General features: G+C 40.8%; 2 protein-coding genes across 8 annotated transcripts in view; one reads left to right on the top strand and one right to left on the bottom strand.

Moving 5' to 3' along the window:
• The first annotated feature begins 40 nt into the window (after positions 1 to 40).
• LOC122916447 (cytochrome c oxidase assembly factor 5) lies at positions 41 to 7,245 on the top strand. The gene is made up of 3 exons (XM_044263872.1): positions 41 to 220; positions 5,897 to 5,980; positions 6,712 to 7,245. Exons 1-3 carry the CDS (start codon positions 122 to 124, stop codon positions 6,751 to 6,753), a joined length of 225 nt encoding a protein of 74 aa, XP_044119807.1. The 5' UTR covers positions 41 to 121; the 3' UTR covers positions 6,754 to 7,245.
• A 6,946-nt stretch (positions 7,246 to 14,191) lies between these two features.
• The window catches only part of INPP4A (inositol polyphosphate-4-phosphatase type I A), a 131,381-nt gene continuing 126,010 nt past the window's right edge, over positions 14,192 to 19,562 (bottom strand). For 6 of the 7 annotated variants that reach the window (XM_044263863.1, XM_044263862.1, XM_044263868.1 and 3 more), the window contains one exon: positions 14,192 to 16,934. In XM_044263863.1, coding sequence (XP_044119798.1) covers positions 16,802 to 16,934 — 133 coding nt within the window. In that variant the 3' untranslated portion in view covers positions 14,192 to 16,801. The other variant, XM_044263867.1, reaches the window with a different exon arrangement.

Genomic DNA, 19,562 nt, shown 5'->3' with positions numbered 1-19,562 from the left:
GTTCCGGGACCCGCCGGAAGTTGTTGCTGCCGACTTCCGGTTCTTTCCATCCGCGCCCCAGTAGGGTGACAGCGGTTGTGGCCCGAAGTCGGTCTCGGCAGCTGGGGCGGCAGGCGCAGTCATGCCCCAGTATTACGAGGACAAGCCGAAGGGCGGCGCGTGCGCGGGTGTGAAGGAGGACCTGGGCGCATGTCTACTGCAGTCGGACTGTGTGCTCAAGGTAGCGCGGCCGGACACCCAGTGCGACGAGACGCCCTGGGGAGATGATGACATGAGAACCGGGGAAGCAGGGCCCGGCCGACGTCTCCGGCTCAGCTTGCGGTGGCTCTCAGGAGACGTAGATCAAGGCTTCAATTTAGGGAACTTGGGAAAATCTGCTGGGGGAGTTTCAGCTGTGTTAAATTGGACACAATTTAAATTGTGTTAAATTGGACCTCCCATTTGGGTTTTTGTAAAGATAAACCATTTCAGTTCAAGAAACATTTATTAAATGTTGCTTCCTACTCTGCTAGGTTCTGGGGATAAAAAGAAGAGTAAGGCCAGTTTCTTGCATGCTAGAAAATGAGAATCTAACGGGGAATTACATCAACCTGGCACACTGTATTGACTAGTAGTTTCTCATTTCTCCGTTCAGTTGTGGTTGAATATTTACTATATTTACTTTCTCTTGATTAGAATGTCTGAGTTGAAGTTATATACATTCTTGGATAAGTTGTAAACGAAGCAGCTCCATTTTTCTACTGTTTTGTCTCTTGGTTCCACTACGCTCTCCCCTCACTACAACCACGTCTTCTCAATCTGAGTGCAGAGTGGCAAGCAATAAGGTCCAAAGTTGCCTGGGGATCTGGGTTCTAGCTTAGCGTCCAACTGAAACGCACGTGCCTTTTCCAAGTACCAAGGCCTGATGAGAGGGCAATCAGTTGTGTGCAATTATTTTTTTGTGCCTGGAGATGTAATTTCAGAAGTTTGCTCTTACTTTGAAGAAAAGACAACTAGCCAATATGGACACGCATCGTAAAGCTTTATCAGTGTTTCTACTGATTCATGATTTACATTTGGTTCACTGATTGTATCAGTCAGCCAGACGGGCTGCACCATTTGTTATAAAATTTGAGTTGTTATGAATTTAAGAGGTTCTCTAGTCTCTCACACACAGATGAGGAAAATGAGGTGCCTTGTCTTCCTACCTCCCTGTACAGGGCTGTTTCCAATCTGCTGCTTCACTAGTGCAAGTATTCAGTCAGCTTTTAGTAATGCCTGGTGAGTGGCAGGCATGATGCCAGGCCTTGATGATACCAAGATGAGTCAGTTACAGTCACTATCCTACATGAGCTCAGTCTGATGGGAAGGACAGATATGCTAGGGGCTAAATTCCTGCAGTACAGGCTGTGTAAGCATTTAGTAAATATTTAATGATTAGACTTAGGCACAAAATGCTGTGGGAGCCCAATGGAGAGCAACTTATTTTGCTTGGAAATTTGGAAACTTCTCACAGAGCAGGGAGGCATTTGATCTAAGTCTTAAATATTGAGTAGTAGGTTGTCATGTAAGAGTAGAGAATGTGGTGGTTGAGGGGAGAGGCTGGAAGAACAGCATGGGCAAGTCAGGGAGATGTGACCAGAAGCTAGTGCCCTATTGGGTCAGGGGGATAGGGAATGTGACAGAAGGCTTGAGAAGAAGGTTGTCGTGTGTAAAGGCCCTTGTGTATTAGAGTGAGGGCCCTGGTTTCTCCTGACATTCAACATCAGGAAGGCCATGGAGATAAGTAATCAAGAGAATCAAGTACACAGTGGGACTGAGGAAAGAAACTCTAGAAGTGGAGGAGGATACTGAGGGCAAGCAGGATACCGAGTTGCTTTGTTATATATAAATCAATAATAATAAATATAAAATAAATATACATAACATAAATGTAATAAATATCAAAAATAATAAAAATTAAAAATAAATAATTATTTAGCACACATTTAAGTGCCACGCTCTAATTGGGGACACACAGATGATTGGGATACATTCCCTCCTGCATGGAAATTAGATCTCTGGAAAGCTAGAAAACTAGGCAAAATAATGACTAGGACACATGGCACAGACTTTGCTTTACCCAGTTGAGTGTGTGACCTAATTGATGTTGGTCACATAGGAGAACATGATATTTATAAAAAGTACCTTAAGTGGGAGTGTGTTTAAGTTGTGTTAAATTCACCCTGACTTTAGAGGGCAGTACTGAGGCAAAGTACTGAGTTTTGCAGATCTGGAACAATATTCCATTTTCTCAGATGGTGTCACTGGCATCTACAGCCTACCACTCCCCTCCTAGAGACTCTGAAGACCACTGGACATACAGGTCTGTGTCTGCTCTGTATGAAGAAATTAATCTGATCTTTTGGCAGATGGATGCTGTAGTCTCTCCTTGCAAGTCTTTAACCCACCGGAAAAGCTGCTCAGCCTCACTCTAGGGAGGAATTCAATACAGGTGCTGCAATGGAAATAGTGAAGAACTGTAGGACCTCGGAGAAACTCAGGGTGATAAGGATGTCTACCCTAGTGGGGCTAGAGAGAAGCAAGAAACAAACAAATTCAAAAGGTAGCTCTTGGATAGACTTCTTAGGATTTTATAACTCCTGGAAGATCAAAAAGATTGAAACCATGTCCAAGGAACCTCAGTCACAGGTTATCTCCTTTGTGCTTCATTAGCAAGCTCCCAGATCTTCTGACTTCCTCAGAATTACCTGGAGATGGGGGGCAGAGAGCTTGAAAGTATAGGTTCCGGTACCCCTCCCCCACCCCCATAAAAGTATCCCATGTTTATTCTTGGGCATGGTCATGTTATGGAATCACTGATCTTGACCTTAGAAGGCAAATAAGCCTGGGAGTGTATTGGTTGGGGTATAGGTTCAGGTACTTATTACAGAAACCCAAAATAACATTGCCTTAAACAAGATAGAAAATTTTCTATTTTGCTCTTGTGTGTGCCTACAAGTAGGGCCTGGGCAGCTCCTCTTGGCCTTCCGTAGACCCAGACGCTGTTGATCTTGTGGTTTTAGGTGCGGGGATGGGAGGCAGGATGTTATTTTCACACTCCTGATTCAAGATTGCCTATGACATAGTGGTGTGAAGAGAGGAAGAGGGGCAGCAAGTTGCCTTTGAGGACCAACCCCAAGGTTTTACATTTCAGTTCCTTTGGCTGGAACTTAGTCATAGGACCACACCTCGCTGGAAGGGTGGCTGGGAAATCTAGCCCAGCCATATGCCCCACTTGAAAGGAAGAGTTACAGGTTAAGGGACAGCTAGCAGTCTGCCATGAAGGAGGATGAATTAACCTCTCTTAGATTTGGTGTTTGTAGATGGATCTTCCCACAGGTAGGTGGCGGTATGGCTTAAAAGCTTATGAAAAAGACGGCATCTTAGATACAGTTTGGGGAAACATCACTTTATAGTTCTCGTCTTTTGTATAGTTTTATTCACTCTTACCTGTTCTCACATCATTCATGTGGGCAACACACATCCCCTCAGCATGTCATGATAGACATTGGGGGAGGAACATAGTGCAGGGAAGCTTCCTACTCTGTTCTGATTCGCTTTTAGAATCACTTTAATGGTAGGGGACCATTAAAATCAAGAACCTAAGCAGACAGACTGGAAAGTGGCAAGATTCCAGGGGATCAGGAATGCCACAGATGTGGTTCCTGGAGCGTTTTTCACAGTTAAAAACTAGAAGTGGGACTGGCACTTTCAAAATAAAGGTTTGGAGGAGTGGGTGCAGAGGTGGGGTTGAGGTGTCAGAATCTGCTTGAAGGGAAATCCCTGATGATGAAAAGCAGGTGAAATTGGGGTTACATTTTTCCTGGTGCATCAATGCACCAGATGTCTCTATTTAAGTATTGTAGGTTCCTTGTTAACATTTGGTATTCAGTACCACACTAAAAATGTTCTGATTTTAGGGCACCTAATTCTGGCTGGTGAGCTTTTAAAATTAACACTGAACAGGGTCATTTTTATTCTCAGGCAAAATTGCCTTACTCATTTTACACTGAAACTCACCTTGAGTAGGAAGGTTTCATTATTTTCATTTATACTGTCAGACACTGCATAAGGCTGTTTATAAGTAGTATGTATTTTATTTCTTTAATGAAAATAATAATGTTAAGGTTTTGATTCTTTTTCCTTCACAAATTGCATATCATAGTTTGGTGTCATTAAACCCCAGGTAATTCAGAACACTTACGTTCAGACTTCTTTTTCCAGATGTTGTTTTATATATTTGCATTCCTGGGAGCCAGACCCCTTTAGCAACTGCCCCTGTCCCCACCAGACCCCCGTGGCACTCTGCTCTGTGATGTCCCCACACTGCCAGGCAGCATTTGCACACATACACCTTCTTTGCTACCTGGTTTTTTAAAAGGCTGGTGTAGGCAGGACAAAATAACAATTAAAGTAGGGGCACCTGGGTGGCTCAGTGGGTTAAAGCCTCTGCCTTCAGCTCGGGTCATGATCCCAGGGTCCTGGGATTGAGTCCCACATCGGACTCTCTGCTCTGCAGGGAGCCTACTTCCCTTCCTCTCTCTCTGCCTGCCTCTCTGCCTACTTGTGATCTCTGTCAAATAAATAAATAAAATCTTTAAAAAAAAAGCAAAAGTCCTGTCTAGGCAGGAGTATCTAGGATTTATTTTTTTAACCTCCCTTTAACTGATCTAAGACCAGTCTGAGTTTTGTTTTGTTTTAAATAAGTTAGGGTTTAGTGTATAGGTAACTTAGCAGGATAGGACATCCAAAAAGAAATTTTGCTGCAATTCAATTTTAATCTTGCCTCTGTGAATCATGAAATATATTATTTGTAGATGCTTCCAAGCTCCAACATACTGTTGTTGTGTTACTTTATATATACAGCAGTGTATTTGTTCAAAATATTTTAAGATCTTTTTTTTTCACATCTAATTCTTTTCATCATGCCTTTATTTTTTTTCCAATTTATTTATTTTCAGAAAAACATTATTCATTATTCTTTCACCACACCCATGCTCCATGCATGATCATTTTTATTCCATATTTACCTTGAAAAAAATACTAAATTTTAGCTCTTAACTAGTTTTGCAATTGTTAGTCAAGTCTAATTTTTAAGTCATAGTTTAAAAAGTCCTATTACTTAAGAATCAGAAATAAGCATTTCTCCTGTGTTCTTGTAGCAGTATTCTACCATGATGGCAGAAAGGGAATGGCTTAGTCCATTTTTCTTCTTAACCTCCTTTTGAACTTCCCCTGTTTAAGGAGGAGTTCATTCCACATCGGTCCCAGGGAGATCTTCTCTTGCAAATAATATGTAAATTCTGCTAATATTTCCCTTTCCTCTTCTAGTTCCATTAGGTTGTGCTTCTCAGACTAGAGAACTTGGCTATATGGTGTGTTGGGGTGGGAAAATGCAGGGATGTGTTGGAGGTAAAATGGTTTGCATTAAAAGGACATATGCATGCTCTCTCTCCTTCTCTGACACATTATGTTCTTCTGTCTTGAGGAATTCTGAAGTATAAAAAAATTTAAAACTACTGAAGAAACCCCATTACTGCTTTAAGCTCTGTGTTTTCTCTTTCTTACCTGAATGGTGCTAAAAATACCAGTTTCAAGATCTTTATATAAACATCTTACAGAAAAGTATCCCATGGACACTAGTGTCTTCAAGAACTTAAGGGCACCCTTTAAAGTGCTCCAGAATTACTGGATACATCTTTTTATTCTATCCCGTTTTCCCTAAACATCAACAGTCAAAATGAATTACAAAATATTTTCACCTATAATTTACTTCTTAAATTTTTTTTTCAAAAAACACTGCTTCCAAAAGAATAGTGATTTTGTGCTTTGTGAGGAAATTCGCCAGGTATTTATACTGTTTTCTGTATCCTAGGAAGGAAAATCCCCTCTACAGTGTCTGAAGGAAGGAAACTGCAAAGCTCTGAAATACTCATTTTTTGAATGTAAAAGATCAATGGTAAGAGGTTAAAGCTTTTGAAAAGCTTATGCTAAAAATTAGCTATATGTAATTAAATATGGAATGACCTAGTAATTATAGATAGGATTACAGTGAGATCATGCAGAAAAAGGGATTTAGATAATATTATTTACCTATAACTTCTACTTTGACACTGGAAAGAGTTGTCTAGGGAACTTCTGAGCAGATTAATAGATTCTTCCAGCCTTTGTCCAAGACTCATTCACTCTTAGTCCTCCAAGATGGAAATCTGCCTTATTTACTGACTTTAAAACCCTCCACCTAGCCAACCACTCTTAAAAGAGGCTGCACTGTGAGGTTTAGGTCAAAGACCATGCAATCATCCTATGAGTAGGTACTTTAAAGATTATTAATCCCTAGACAGTTAAGTGTTATTTAATATTTAAAAACTTCAAATACATTTGAGTATTAACCCAAACAAAACTTAAAAGTTAAGTTTGCTAGAACAACCCATATCAGGCGTAGTTCAGAGAAAAAAAATAAATGTGATTTGGACTCTACTTGAAAAGAAAATCCTTACTGGGACCTTAAATGGAACTTTTCTTTTTAATGCCATCTTTATTATTTTTTTTTTCCTTGGTAGCTCTGACATCTGCCCTTTTGACTGTGCTGGAAAACTGGTTTACTTCAGTCATGTAGTGAGAGCCCCTTACCAAAGCTGTGTTTAATTATGTTGTACAAAATTGATTTAATTATACATTTATTTTCAGTTGGATACCAGATCCAGATTCCGAGGAAGAAAAGGATATTGATGCTAGTGTGCTGAAACCAAAATGAAAACATCAAGCTTTCTCTGGTCACTTACAATAGAGAAGCCCAAACAGGAGACAGACTTTTTGCTACATCTGGTGGGACAGACCAGTTTTTCCCTCCATGAACACTGGAGAAAATGGGAGAGTTCTGTTTTTTGACTATGTATAAACTAAATGATTCTTTTGCTCTAAGTTACTTCTGGAAGAAAAATTTAATTGAACAGCTATGAGCTGGGAGCATCCTACTGTATTTTGAGAATTGTTAGAAAGCTCAAAAAGTGAAAAGATTGTAATTTTCCAACTTGACTCTTCAACAAAATGACACAATTTGTACATCCTTTTTGAGTATTACGAAGGCCACTGATGGGACTATGAAAATTGGTAATATGCAGTCTTGGGAGACAATGTCTACCGGGAAAGTTTAGGATAAAGCTTTCTTTTACTCAGTCTGTACTGTTTAGTTGTAAAATAAATTGTGTTTGATTCCTTGGAGAAGAAATGCTTTATTTACACAGATTCACTAGAGTAACAATCTCAAAGCTTGAATATTAACATCATGTAATAGACATAGCTGGATGCATAGCTCTGATTATGTTGCCGGGGCTCTTGGCCTCCATCTTGTGACTGTTTTTCTCTATTTCTGGCTTCAGTTTTGGCCTGGTCCTCTCTCTACATAATGGGAAAGAGTCCAGGCAGCCAAAAGCACACATCCTTAAGATCTGTGATTCAAAAAGAAGAGAGCTAACCTTTTCTAGGGTCCACTAATCAAATCCTACAAAAGGACTGTTACCTTGCCTGAACCACCTGCTCTTGAACTAGACCAGTCCTGTGGAAAAAGGGGTAAGGTCCCATGATGTCGTCCAGGCTTGGGTCTTAGGCACTGTAATGGGTATCCCCCAACAGAATTGCAATGGATGTCTCTGGTGGGCCTTACCCCAAAAGGAAAGGATTCAGAGCAAACTGAAATAATAGATGTCCATAGACAAAGCAGGAGTGAACACCAGGAAATGATTGAAAAAGTTTAGAATCACAGTAACTTTACTCTGATCACTTAATATAGTCAAGAGGCAAATATGAATCCCAAGTTTCACCTCTCTTTTCAGTATTGAAGAATAATGAAGACGCTATGCTGCTTCCTACAGGCATGGTTATTCGGACAAGCAGTCAAGGTGTTCTGTAGCTCAGCTGCTTGTTTAAAGGTTCACCTAAAGTGAGAATTGCACACCAGTCCTTGTGGCAGAGTGTCCCTGGGGTTTCTTTGTGTGGTATAGGTGTACTGCTTCTCACTGGGAAAAGGAAAGTAATGGGTTGTTCCTCCCCAACACCCCCCTTTCAGTAACTCCTGTATACCTATTTAAGTGCTCCAACTTTTTTTTAAATTTTTTATTTTTTATAAACATATATTTTTATCCCCAGGGGTACAGGTCTGTGAATCGCCAGGTTTACACACTTCACAGCACTCACCATAGCACATACCCTCCCCAATGTCCATAACCCCACCCCCCTTCTCCCAACCTCCCTCCCCCCAGTAACCCTCAGTTTGTTTTGGAGATTAAGAGTCACTTAAGGTTTGTCTCCCTCCCCATCCCATCTTGTTTCATTTATTCTTCTCCTACCCCCTTAACCCCCCATGTTGCATCTCCACTTCCTCATATCAGGGAGATCATAAGATAGTTGTCTTTCTCCGCTTGACTTATTTCGCTAAGCATGATCCCCTCTAGTTCCATCCACGTTGCCGCAAATGGCAAGATTTCATTTCTTTTGATGGATGCATAGTATTCCATTGTGTATATATACCACATCTTCTTTATCCATTCATCTGTTGATGGACATCTAGGTTCTTTCCATAGTTTGGCTATTGTAGACATTGCTGCTATAAACATTCAGGTGCATGTACCCCTTCGGATCACTACGTTTGTATCTTTAGGGAAAATAGCCATTAGTGCAATTGCTTGGTCACAGGGTAGTTCTATTTTCAACATTTTGAGGAACCTCCATGCTGTTTTCCAGAGTGGCTGCACCAGCTTGCATTCCCACCAATAGTGTAGGAGGGTTCCCCTTTCTCCGCATCCTCGCCAGCATCTGTCATTTCCTGACTTGTTAATTTTAGCCATTCTGACTGGTGTGAGGTGATATCTCATTGTGGTTTTGATTTGTATTTCCCTGATGCCAAGTGATATGGTAAGTGCTCCAACTTTTAGTGAAAGAATTTTGATAAGATTCTCTAAAATAATTTTATCGAACCATCAGTTTTTAATAATAGCTTTATTGGGAACTTCATTTGGAGAAATTCACATTCCATAAATTCACACTTAAAGCATACAATTCAGTTTTGCTTCTTTTTGTATAGTCACAAGTTTGTGCAACTATCACCAGTATCTAATTCCAGAACATTCTCAAGAGAAGCCCCATACCCATAAGCAGTTACTCCCCCCCATCCCCCCTTTCCCCCCAGTTCCCAGCAACCATTAATACACTTTCTGTGTATTTGCACATTCTGGACATGTCATAAAAATGGGATTATATGTGGCCTTTTGTGACTGGCTTCTTTTACTTACTGTGTTTTCAAGGTTCATACAGATGTAGGATCTGTCCATTCCTTTTTAATTCTGATTACTAATTCCATAGTATAGATAAACCATGTTTTATGTAACCATTCATTAGTTGAGGGACTTTGAATTATTTGCACTTTTAGGCTATTAAGAATAATTCTATGATCATTTGTGAACAATTTTGCACAGATACGTTTCATTTCTCCAGGGTGTATATACCTAACAGTGGCATAACAATTCCCAAGTTTAACATTTTGATGAATTGCCTAACTTTTCTGCAGCGACTACACCTTTTTACATTCCCACCAGCAACAAGAGGATTTCAATTGGTCCACATCAGCAACAGTTGTTTTTCATCTATTTGATTATAAACGTTCTACTAGGTGTGACCTGGTATCCGATTAGGATTTTGATTGGCACTTCCCTAATGGCTACTGAAGCTGAGCATATTTTCATGTGCTTACTGGCTTTCTGTGTATCTTCGGAGAAATGTCTGGTCAAGTCCTTTGTCCATTTTTCAAATGAGTTACTTGTCTTTTTATTATTGTGTTATAAGAAGTCTTTATATATATAGTGTATACAAGTTCCTTAAAGACAAATGATTGGCAGATGTTCTCTCCCAAAGGTGATTTGTCTTCCCTCTCTTGATGCTGTCTTTTGAAGCACAATTATTTTGATGAATTCCAATTTATCTCTTTTCCTTCTGGTATATCTAAAAAAAACCACTGCCTAATCCAAACTTAAAAAAAATTATTCCTGTTTTCATCAAAAAACTTTATAGTTTTAACTTACATATAGGTCTGTGATCCACTTTGAAATTTCTGATACCTTTATCAGTAACTATATATTTTAAATTTTATTTGTGGTAAAATTACATAATGTAAAGCATACACTCTTAAGCATTTTTTTTAAAGATTTTATTTATTTATTTTCCAGAGAGAGAGAGGGAGAGAGAGCAAGCGAGCATTTTTAAGTATACAGTTCAGTTATGTTAAGTACGTTACCTTGTTACACAGCCAGTGTCGAGCTCATTCACCTTGCAAAACTGAAACTGTATAGCCATTAAACAACTCCCCATTACCCAACCCCTGGCAATACTGATGTTAAGCATAATTTCATTTATTTGTTGGCCTTTGTAAACCTTCTTTGGAGAAACGGCTATTCAAGTTCTTTGCCCCTTATAAAATAAGGCTTTCTGTTGTGGGGTTCTAGGAGTTCTGTGTATATCCTAGATATTAACCCCTTAGCAGAGACGATCTGCAGGTATTTTCTCTCATTTGTTTTCACTATGTTGATTGTGTTCACCATGTTGACACAGTTTTAAATTCTGATGTAGTCCAGTGTATCTGTTTCTACTTTTGTTGCCTGTCCTTTTGGTGCCATATCCAACAAGTCATTGCCCAATGCAGTGAAGTTCTTCCCCTAAATTTTCTTCTGGGAATTGTACAGTTTTGGTTCTTACTTTTAAATCTTTGATCATGTTTGAGATGATTTTGTATATAGGGGAAGGGAAGGGTCCAATTTCATTCTTTTGCATGGGGATATCCAGTTTTCCCAACACCATTTGTTGAAAAGACTGCCCTTTGCTCATTGAATGGTCTTTGCATCCTTGTTGAAAATCACGTGACCACATATGCTAGGGTTTTCTTCTTTTCCATTGCTCTATATGTCTGTCTTTATGTTCGTGCCACACTGTTTTGATTACTGTAGCTTTGTAATGAGTTGGAAATCAGGAAGTATGCAACCTCCAACTTTTTTTTTTTTTTTTATGGTTTTCACTATTCTGGGCCCCTTGAGATTCCAGATCAATTTTAAGATGTATTTCTGTAACTCCACAAAAGACACCAGTGGAATTTTGATAGGGAGCACACTGAATCTGTAAAGGACTTTGGATAGTATTGGCATCTTAACAATATAAAATCTTCCAATCCATTCACATGGACGTCTTTCCATTTATTGGTGTTTTCTTTCTGCAACATTTTGTAATTTTTTCGCCTCCTTGATTGGGTTAATTCCAAGTATCTTTTTCTTTTTTATATTATTGTAAATGGAATTGTATTCTTAATTCTTTTTAGATTGCTTATTGAACAACAATGGGTTAATATTTAATTTTATCATTAAATATAACAGACATATAGAAAAGTGAACAGAATGTATACTGTTAACAAATAACTATAGAGTAAATTATCATGTCACTACCATCCAGATCAAGAGAGGACACTGTGTGAACCTGCTGTTAATACTGGGCTTTCCTCAAAGACCCCGCTGCTTACGCTGGAAAGAAAAATCACTGTCCTGTGTTTGCCACACTCTGCTGCTCTTAAGTTTGCTTTCTCCTTTGAGCCTGTCAGATTTGGCTCCTTGTCATTGTTTAGAAGGATGGATTATATAGGGAAATATATACGTGTACTTACAACACGGTCTAGTGGTGAAAGAGGAAAAATTTCAATTGAACACCCCCCCCCAAAAAAAACAGTTACTTATCTTTTCATTCAGTAAAAATTTTTGAGTGACAGGCATTACATGTGCCACTGTGAACACAAAATAACATGCTGGATGAAGTAGAAACATATAAAAGTACAATATAACAGTTCCACTCACAATGGAATGAGCAAGTTTTGTTTTTTGGTTTGTATTATTTTTTTTTTTTAAGAGACCAACTCATCTTGGAGAGAAATCACCACAGATGGCAGGACTGAGATGAGCCTTAAAAGAGCAATGAGAAGGCTGAGGGCTGGTGGTCTGGATCTAAGGTAACAGGACATAGACCATGGCTGTGAGTAGGAGGTGAAATTATGAGTTAGGATGAAGGGGTAATGAAGAGATACAGATCTTAGTAGCTCACGGGATGGGGAAGGGAGGGGAGATGACCACCACTGGGTGGAAGGTGGGGTCATTTATCAGAGGATGGCTCAGCCAGCTTGGAGAGAAAGCATGATTTTGCTGTCACTATGCTGTGAGACCCCAAAGTAGACACTCAAGTAGAATGACTAGGAGATGGCCAGATGTGCAGATGGATATGGACCTACAGAGAGTCTGGAGTGGACCTAGAAACTTGGGAGTCATTAGCAAATAAGTGGCAATTTACTCCATAGGAATGATTAAGACTGTTCAGGAAGAGCATTTGAAATGAGACAGAGAAAAGTTACAGACAGAACCCTGGGGAACACCATAATGTTAGTGGCGGGTGGAGGACAACCAGCAGAGAGAGTGAGGCCAGGGAAGCCAAGGGAGGGGTGAGCGGCAAGGGGGAAGTAGTGAAGTGCTGTCTTTCTAAAGTCATCTCTCTGATATAGACATTGTCTTCCTACATGTGGAATCATAAGCAATGTTTCCTATCCCCTCTAATCTGTCCCAGCATTTTTGATCATTAAATTATACAACAGAGAGTGAAAATATCACAGAGGTCTACATTTGAGTTCAGATGTGTCTGGACTGGCCAGAAAGGCCCACGGGGAGCCTGATGCAGGAAGGAATCATCACAAGGATAGTACTGAGGCATGAAAGGGGTCCAAGGGAGGATCTGAAATGTGGATATTCTAATCCTATGATCTCAGGAATCTGTCATAGCTTGGGGAGTAACAGCTGTAATAAAAATAAGACAAGGTTACTTCCCACTTGCCAAATCTTAGCAATAGGGAGGCTTTCTTCACAAGGTGGCACAGGCTGGTGTGGTCCCTCATTGAGCACACTGCACCACATCCACTTCATGGACAAGGAACTGGGTGCCTTGTCCCCCTCAGTGGGGAAGCCAGGACCTGATTTCAGGACAAGCACCAAAACGAAAAAGACAAGCATATTTAATTAATTAAGAGCTTTCTACTCCCCACTATAAACAAAACCAAAGACAAGTGATGAGTTCTGAAACCACAACTTAACAACAGAGTTAATATATATTAGAAACAGTGCATGTGAAATGGACCAACACTCCAATGAAGCCACAAAAGTAGAAAAATCAGTAAAAGTTTAAAAGATGTTCAATTTTCACAGTCATCAAAGAAATGAAAACTGAGAATAAAGGGAAAAAGGCACCTGTCAATAGGGGCGCCTGGGTGGCTCAGTGGGTTAAAACCTCTGCCTTTGGCTCAGAGTCGTGGGATCAAGCCCCGCGTCAGGCTCTCTGCTCAGCGGGGAACCTGTCTCCTCCTCTCTCTCTGTCTGCCTCTCTGTCTACTTGTGATCTCTATCTGTCAAATAAATAAATAAAATCTTTGAAACAAAATAGGTGGTAGCTTAATTTTCTGGGAGCACTTTGGTAACACTAAAAAGTCAAAAATGTTTAAAATTTTAAATTATCTTTTAATTGTAAATATCTGCTGCCAGGAATTCATTTAAGGGCAATCACTGGGCACATGGGCAGAGAAAAAGGTACTAAGGCACAAGATGCAGTTCTGGTTATAACGAACAATCAAACCATTAATGGAACTACTGTTTTATAGGAAGTCACACAGTAGATGACCAGGCAACCCAGAGAAGACATGATCCATATTTATGGATGTGGGAAGGGAAAAACAGCTAACACTTGTGAACACTTAATGCCAAAGCAGCTCACAACCGCCTTACAAAGAAGGTACCAGTAGCGTGTCCATGCTTCACACACGAGCAAACAGAGGCTCTGAGAGGGCAAGCAACAAGTTCAGAGTCACCAGCCAGCGAGCGGCAGAACAGGATTGGGAGCCAGTACTTCCTGCAGCTGAAGTCCAAGCTCTTAGTCCCACCCCCTACTACCCCTCTGCTTCAAAATAAGAGAAAACAAGATTATAAAACAGAAGTCTGTCATGGTCTGGCGCTTATAGACACACAAGTGCTCGATGCAATTCCTATTAATGACGTGGCCGTAAGACTAGTCCTCCTAACTGTAATGGAATGAATCAGTCAACACCCACTTTAATGTTCTTGTCAGTTATTTATTATTTGTCATTCTAAAGACTAGCACATTTACAGCATACATGGCTTAGAATGAGCTAAGAATATATAAAACAGTAACTATATGTTTATATATATTAATACTGCCCACCCAAAACAAATAAATAAAAGTACTTTAATGCACTGAGCTTGGCAAATACAACCGTGAAGGGACAAAACTGTATTATACAATATTTGTACACTTTTCAAGGAAACCAAAGGCAACTGTGCTGCAGGTGCTTAGAATCCACGTCACATCCCATGTTTTCAGTAGGTCTCAACATTTCTTTTTAAATGAGGGACCTTCTCAGGAACACCAGGCGGAGTCTATTTGACGGTAACCTATGAAAAGGCTTCCCCAGTGCAGCTGAAGACTCACAGCTCCCGTGCTCCTCTCCCCAGGAACCCCAGCCACCATGATGAGGGGTGGGGGGTAGAGGTGCCAGGGTGGGGGGTGTCCTGGCTCCGCGAGTGCGGGGAGGGTGCGGCACCGCGGGGAGGGTGCCCCGCGCTCCCCCTGCCTCCCGCGGCCGGGGATAGTGCCCACATGGAATACAGTAAGGTCAGCAGCTTCTGCACCATTAGCCACGTCTTAGAGTTTTACGGCAATCCTTAACATGAAGTCAAAGTCGGAAAAATAATTCACGTGAAGGTGCCACATGCAAAACTGCGAACAGACGACTCAATGTTTGCTATATTCCCTTTTGATAAATGCAGGTACTTAATGCTCTTCAGACCAAAAAAAAAAAAAAAAAAGTCTGGAAACAATATGTATAACATTTAATTTAAAAAGACAAGGGAATTCTTTAAAGATAATGATGCTAAAATGAGAAAAGATGGAACTAGGTAGGTACTAGAGAAATTACAACTTAAATGAAATGGGGGAGGGGTAAGAGGCCAAATCAGCCATCCTGGAAACTGTCTTTGAACCTGGACCAATACAGCAGGAGAATGTGATGCCAGATGCCGCCAGCTCTACAGCGGGTTTGGGGGACAGGAGTGTCTTTGCCTGCACTCTCCACAGTGAGCCAGCTGTGGGACAGGCATGAGCAGCTGCCATCACTCCCTGGGGCATCCTCCGCATCTGCTCACACCCAACCAGGCACCAGGAGAAGCAGGCTCTGTCTGCGCAGGAAGGATCTGGAAGGTCTTTCATCCAGTTCTACCCTCACCTGTGCACCTACTCTGACAGTATGTGGCCGTGCCTGGGCCTCAGCAGCTCAAGTATGTCACACGTTTCCAAAGGCCTCGTCTAAAGGAGCCCACAAGTAACACCTCAAATTTTAGACCTAGGAATTTCCCACGGCGTTCACAAATCATTAGGATCAGCATCATGGATATGTTCCACATAGATTTCTTTTACAACCTTTTAAATAACATGTAAACATAATAATCATGATAAATAGAACTGATAGACGTATATAAACTAAGGAAAACAATCTCTGCTATGTGCAGATAAGACTCATCATCATCATCTTATAATAGATGACTGGACATAATTTTCTATGAAATTCCTAAGTTTTATGGCCCATTTATCCCTTTCAAAATCTCACTGTAGGAGATAAATTCAACTTTTTCAATAGTCACCTTATATAATAAAATGTGAAGAGGACAGTAACAAGTGCTGCAAACCTAAGAGAAACTTTCATCAGACAGTCCACCATGACTGCACCATCTTCTAGAAGAGGATAAACTGGGAAACCCGGAAAAGGACATCTGTTCTGAAAATATTTAGATTTCCAGCACCTACATGCATAAAGCCCCACACTGTTGTCTGAGAGGTAGCAGACACGTCACGTGTTGAGTCCTGGAGTGACAGAACTCAACACCCGGGGGAGGAGGAGAGGAGTGCCCCGGAGGCAGGACCAGCCACAGAGTTGAAGAGCACAGGACAGCTGGCTTCACATTCTCCAGCACACACCCTGTTCCACGATGCATCAGCTGACAGAAGGGGGCCCCACTGTGTGGGCTGCTGTGCAGGTATCACCTTCCAGTGAAGTCTTATCTTGGGCTGATTTAGCAACCTTTACCTTACCTTCTGCTTTCACCTGCGCTGTCACAGGACAACTCGTCGGAACCACTTGCTCTCACTACACGAGCTAGAGCTAGCTTCTTTCCCCAAAACTTGAATTAACATTTAATATCTGCTGGTCTGGCCAGGATCCAATAATTTAATATATTACTTACTGTTTTACATTCAGAGTTTTTAAAAGTAGACTGTAATTTCAATGCTCAATTTCAAGTTACTCGGTAGAAAAATACGTTAGGTGTGCAGCTGCCTAAGTGGGCTTTAAAAAAGTCTTAGCATTTCAGACATATCTAGCTTGATTCATACAGGTAACTATCGATGATATCTGTGTGGTTATGGCTGAGGCTATTTAAATGGGCAGTCGCTACAATCCACACTATTGAGCCAAACATTACCTCCTACTGATTCCAGTGGAAAACATGCTCCATAGACTTTTTAGAGAAAATTTTTTTAAAAACACAAAAATAAAAACCAATCCTTCAGGTCTTCTTGAAGAATTCATATATGACACTAGAGGGTACCCACATTTAGTATGTAACAACTAATTAGAGGAACCGTGTGTTCATGTTTCAACTTTTCCGTAAGTCCCTTCGGGAGGCCTGTAATGCTTGGGGAAAGCCTTCAGCTGCAGGGAATTAAATGCATATTTGCGACTTCCAACATTCTTCATTGTATTTTCTCTTCGACAACCCTCACTGGGGAAAAAACAAGCACAAGAAATGACAGCAGTAAAAAAGGAAAAAGAAAAGACTTAAACTAAGATGAAATGAATTGATTATTTTCATAGCATTAAAAAAATGGGATTAATTCAAATGGGTGCTGAACTCATTTACAACAATATGCACGCAAGATGGCAGGCTTCTGAACGAGGAAGGCAACTAAGAAGCACAGACATGGACACATGCTGGATGGGATTGCGAGTCTGCATTTTCAGAGGCAGCGCTGTATCTAAGTAGAAGCAAACTTCAGTTTTTTAAGTGAATGGTTTTCATGTATGTCATGTCTAGTAGTCTGAGGATTCTATCATAACTAGTGGTTCAAAGGTTCTGTTACATTTCCAATTAAATGGAATAAGAAATGGTGCTACTCTTACCAAAGCTTTTCAAGAGCTGCATTTTTCTACATTAGCAATGGCTATTAATCACCTCAAATTCAAAATGCTCATTTTCCTTGCAGAATTCAGTATGTAGCAAAGCCATGTGGCTGAGAAGGCTGCACTAACATGCCATCTCCACCAAGGAGACAGCTGTCCTGGGTGCAAAGCAATCAGTGAGCCCATGCAATGGTGGCACGCTGGGTCTGCACAGCCATCAGGGCTAGAAGGGTCATGAAGGAGTGATCCCACTGAGATCTCCCCATGGCAGCCTTCTCTGGGTGGGCTGTCCTTACTGTGGTCCCCTCTCACAGGCATGCCACTAAGCCAGTGAGAGCCCACAGGTGCCCTTCCCTAGAGAGCCTGCTCCCAGCATCATCCCCAGCTGTACTGGTTGGAGGGTTGTCATGGCAACCCAGTGGACACAGCAAATGCTAAAGAGGAGGATGAGCCATCAGGCACGCCTCACATCCCTCATATTCCCGAGTGGGAGCATCAGGGGAGTTCTCTGGGAACTGTTCTGCTGTAGACATCAAATTCACAGGCAAAAGCGGTTCTAAATATAAATGACTTCCTGTAAGCACAGTAGAACTTTACATTTTTATATTATTCTTTGACTAGCAATTAAATCGACTAGTTATCAAATTTAGTACAAAAATCCCCATTATGAGATGTAAAATTTGGAGTTACCAAGAAAGAGTGATTTAAAAAAAAATATTTCAAATCGTATGAAGACCATTATGTCATGCATTTTAAAAAAATATCAGTGGCAATTGCTCAAGCCTTTTAAAGTGAAAATGACAGTCTCATTATCAAGAACATGTAAAATATTTTTGGTAAGAGTAACTTTATTCAAAAGATAAGTTCAGATATTTTAGAAAAGTAACCACCTGCTTGTTATTAAGTAATGTAGTAACTTAGCTATGCTTTCTTGTCACCAGAGCCGCAAGCCCTCAGTGAGACCTGTGTCATCTGAGCTGAACACCTAGGCCATACGAGCAGGACGCCCCTAGAGTAAAGAACGATCATGTCTGTCTAACATCCAGCAATCAGATAAAAATATAATTCCATTTAAAGCAGAAGCTATAGGTTCCTATGCACAGTTAGTCTTATTTCATCTTTGGAAGCTTTCACATTACCAAACTGTTTCAGATATGGCTTCTCTATTTATATATAAATGGACACACTTTTCAAGGACCACCTATCACTAGTAAATGCCAAACTGCTTTGAGGAGCAAAGAAGAATTTGTCCACTTCAACATTATCTTTTATTTACATATGTTAAAGAAGCTACTGGTTTAACTGGCTGAATATACAATACATGGATTTGTAATTAAGGTTACCCTCACAATGCAATTTAATTTTTAAAAGCAAATCGGATTCACTTTCCCTCAAATGTTCTGAATTTACAAAATCTGATGGCGGAGGCTGATGACATGCCGACACTGTCCCAACTTGCTTGCACAAGCCTGGGTACTAGCACATGAGACTGACATGTGCAGAGGGGAGAGGTGTGCCGTGCTAACTGGCCTTTCCTGCCGCAGGGGCCAGCCTTCTGCCCTTACAGTAGAACACTTTCACCCATCACATCGGCAGCACCGTTCTTAGGGGCCAAGAGCAGACACTGAAAAGGTCTTGCATAGATTTTAGAAAGAGGGATTTTACTATTTCAAAGCTCCACCATTGTTTTTCTTCCCTAGGTAAATTCTTTCTTTTCAAGGATATCCATTTTTTGAATGAGAAATTGGAACAGAAACCCAGATGACAACTAATTTGGGGGACTCCTCTGGTTCTCCCTGTCAGGTGTGGAACTTCCACTTTAGAATTCGTCTAGATGCACTGGGGTCTAGTGATCCTGAGTACCTAGGATTGGTGGCCAATGACAATGTCCTGCCCGGGGCCAGCATCACCTCAGAAGCAGGCCGAACACCATAACCAAATACCAGACTCCCCTTTTGTGAATCATCTTCCCATGTTTGTTTCAGCCAGTCTATTTTTCACTGAAGCAGAAAGATTTTCAGATCTATATTTAGTCTGATTTCCTAAGCAGAGAGCCTCAGTGATGCTAAAACTCAGCACAAAGGGCGAGCACAATGAGTCTCTTTCCTCAGAGTTCTGAAGAGAGATGGCAACAGTAATTCAGAGCCTAGGCTGATCTCCTGGTGTTCTTTCTTGTGCTAGCCTTCATGACAGGAAACAGGTAGAATGTATGGCCTTTTGGCTCAGCCCC

This window comes from Neovison vison, chromosome 8, assembly GCF_020171115.1.
Source record: "Neovison vison isolate M4711 chromosome 8, ASM_NN_V1, whole genome shotgun sequence".
Lineage (NCBI taxonomy): Eukaryota > Metazoa > Chordata > Mammalia > Carnivora > Mustelidae > Neogale > Neogale vison.
Note: the sequence above shows the minus strand (reverse complement) of the source record. Positions and strands in the feature narration are given on the sequence as shown.

Excerpts from the sequence above, each read along its gene's own strand:
- LOC122916447 (XM_044263872.1), top strand. The coding sequence starts at position 122 with ATGCCCCAGTATTACGAGGACAAGCCGAAGGGCGGCGCGTGCGCGGGT. Across the intron at positions 221-5,896 it reads AGTCGGACTGTGTGCTCAAG|GAAGGAAAATCCCCTCTACA; the intron begins GTAGCGCGGCCG and ends TCTGTATCCTAG. Across the intron at positions 5,981-6,711 it reads TTGAATGTAAAAGATCAATG|TTGGATACCAGATCCAGATT; the intron begins GTAAGAGGTTAA and ends ATTTATTTTCAG.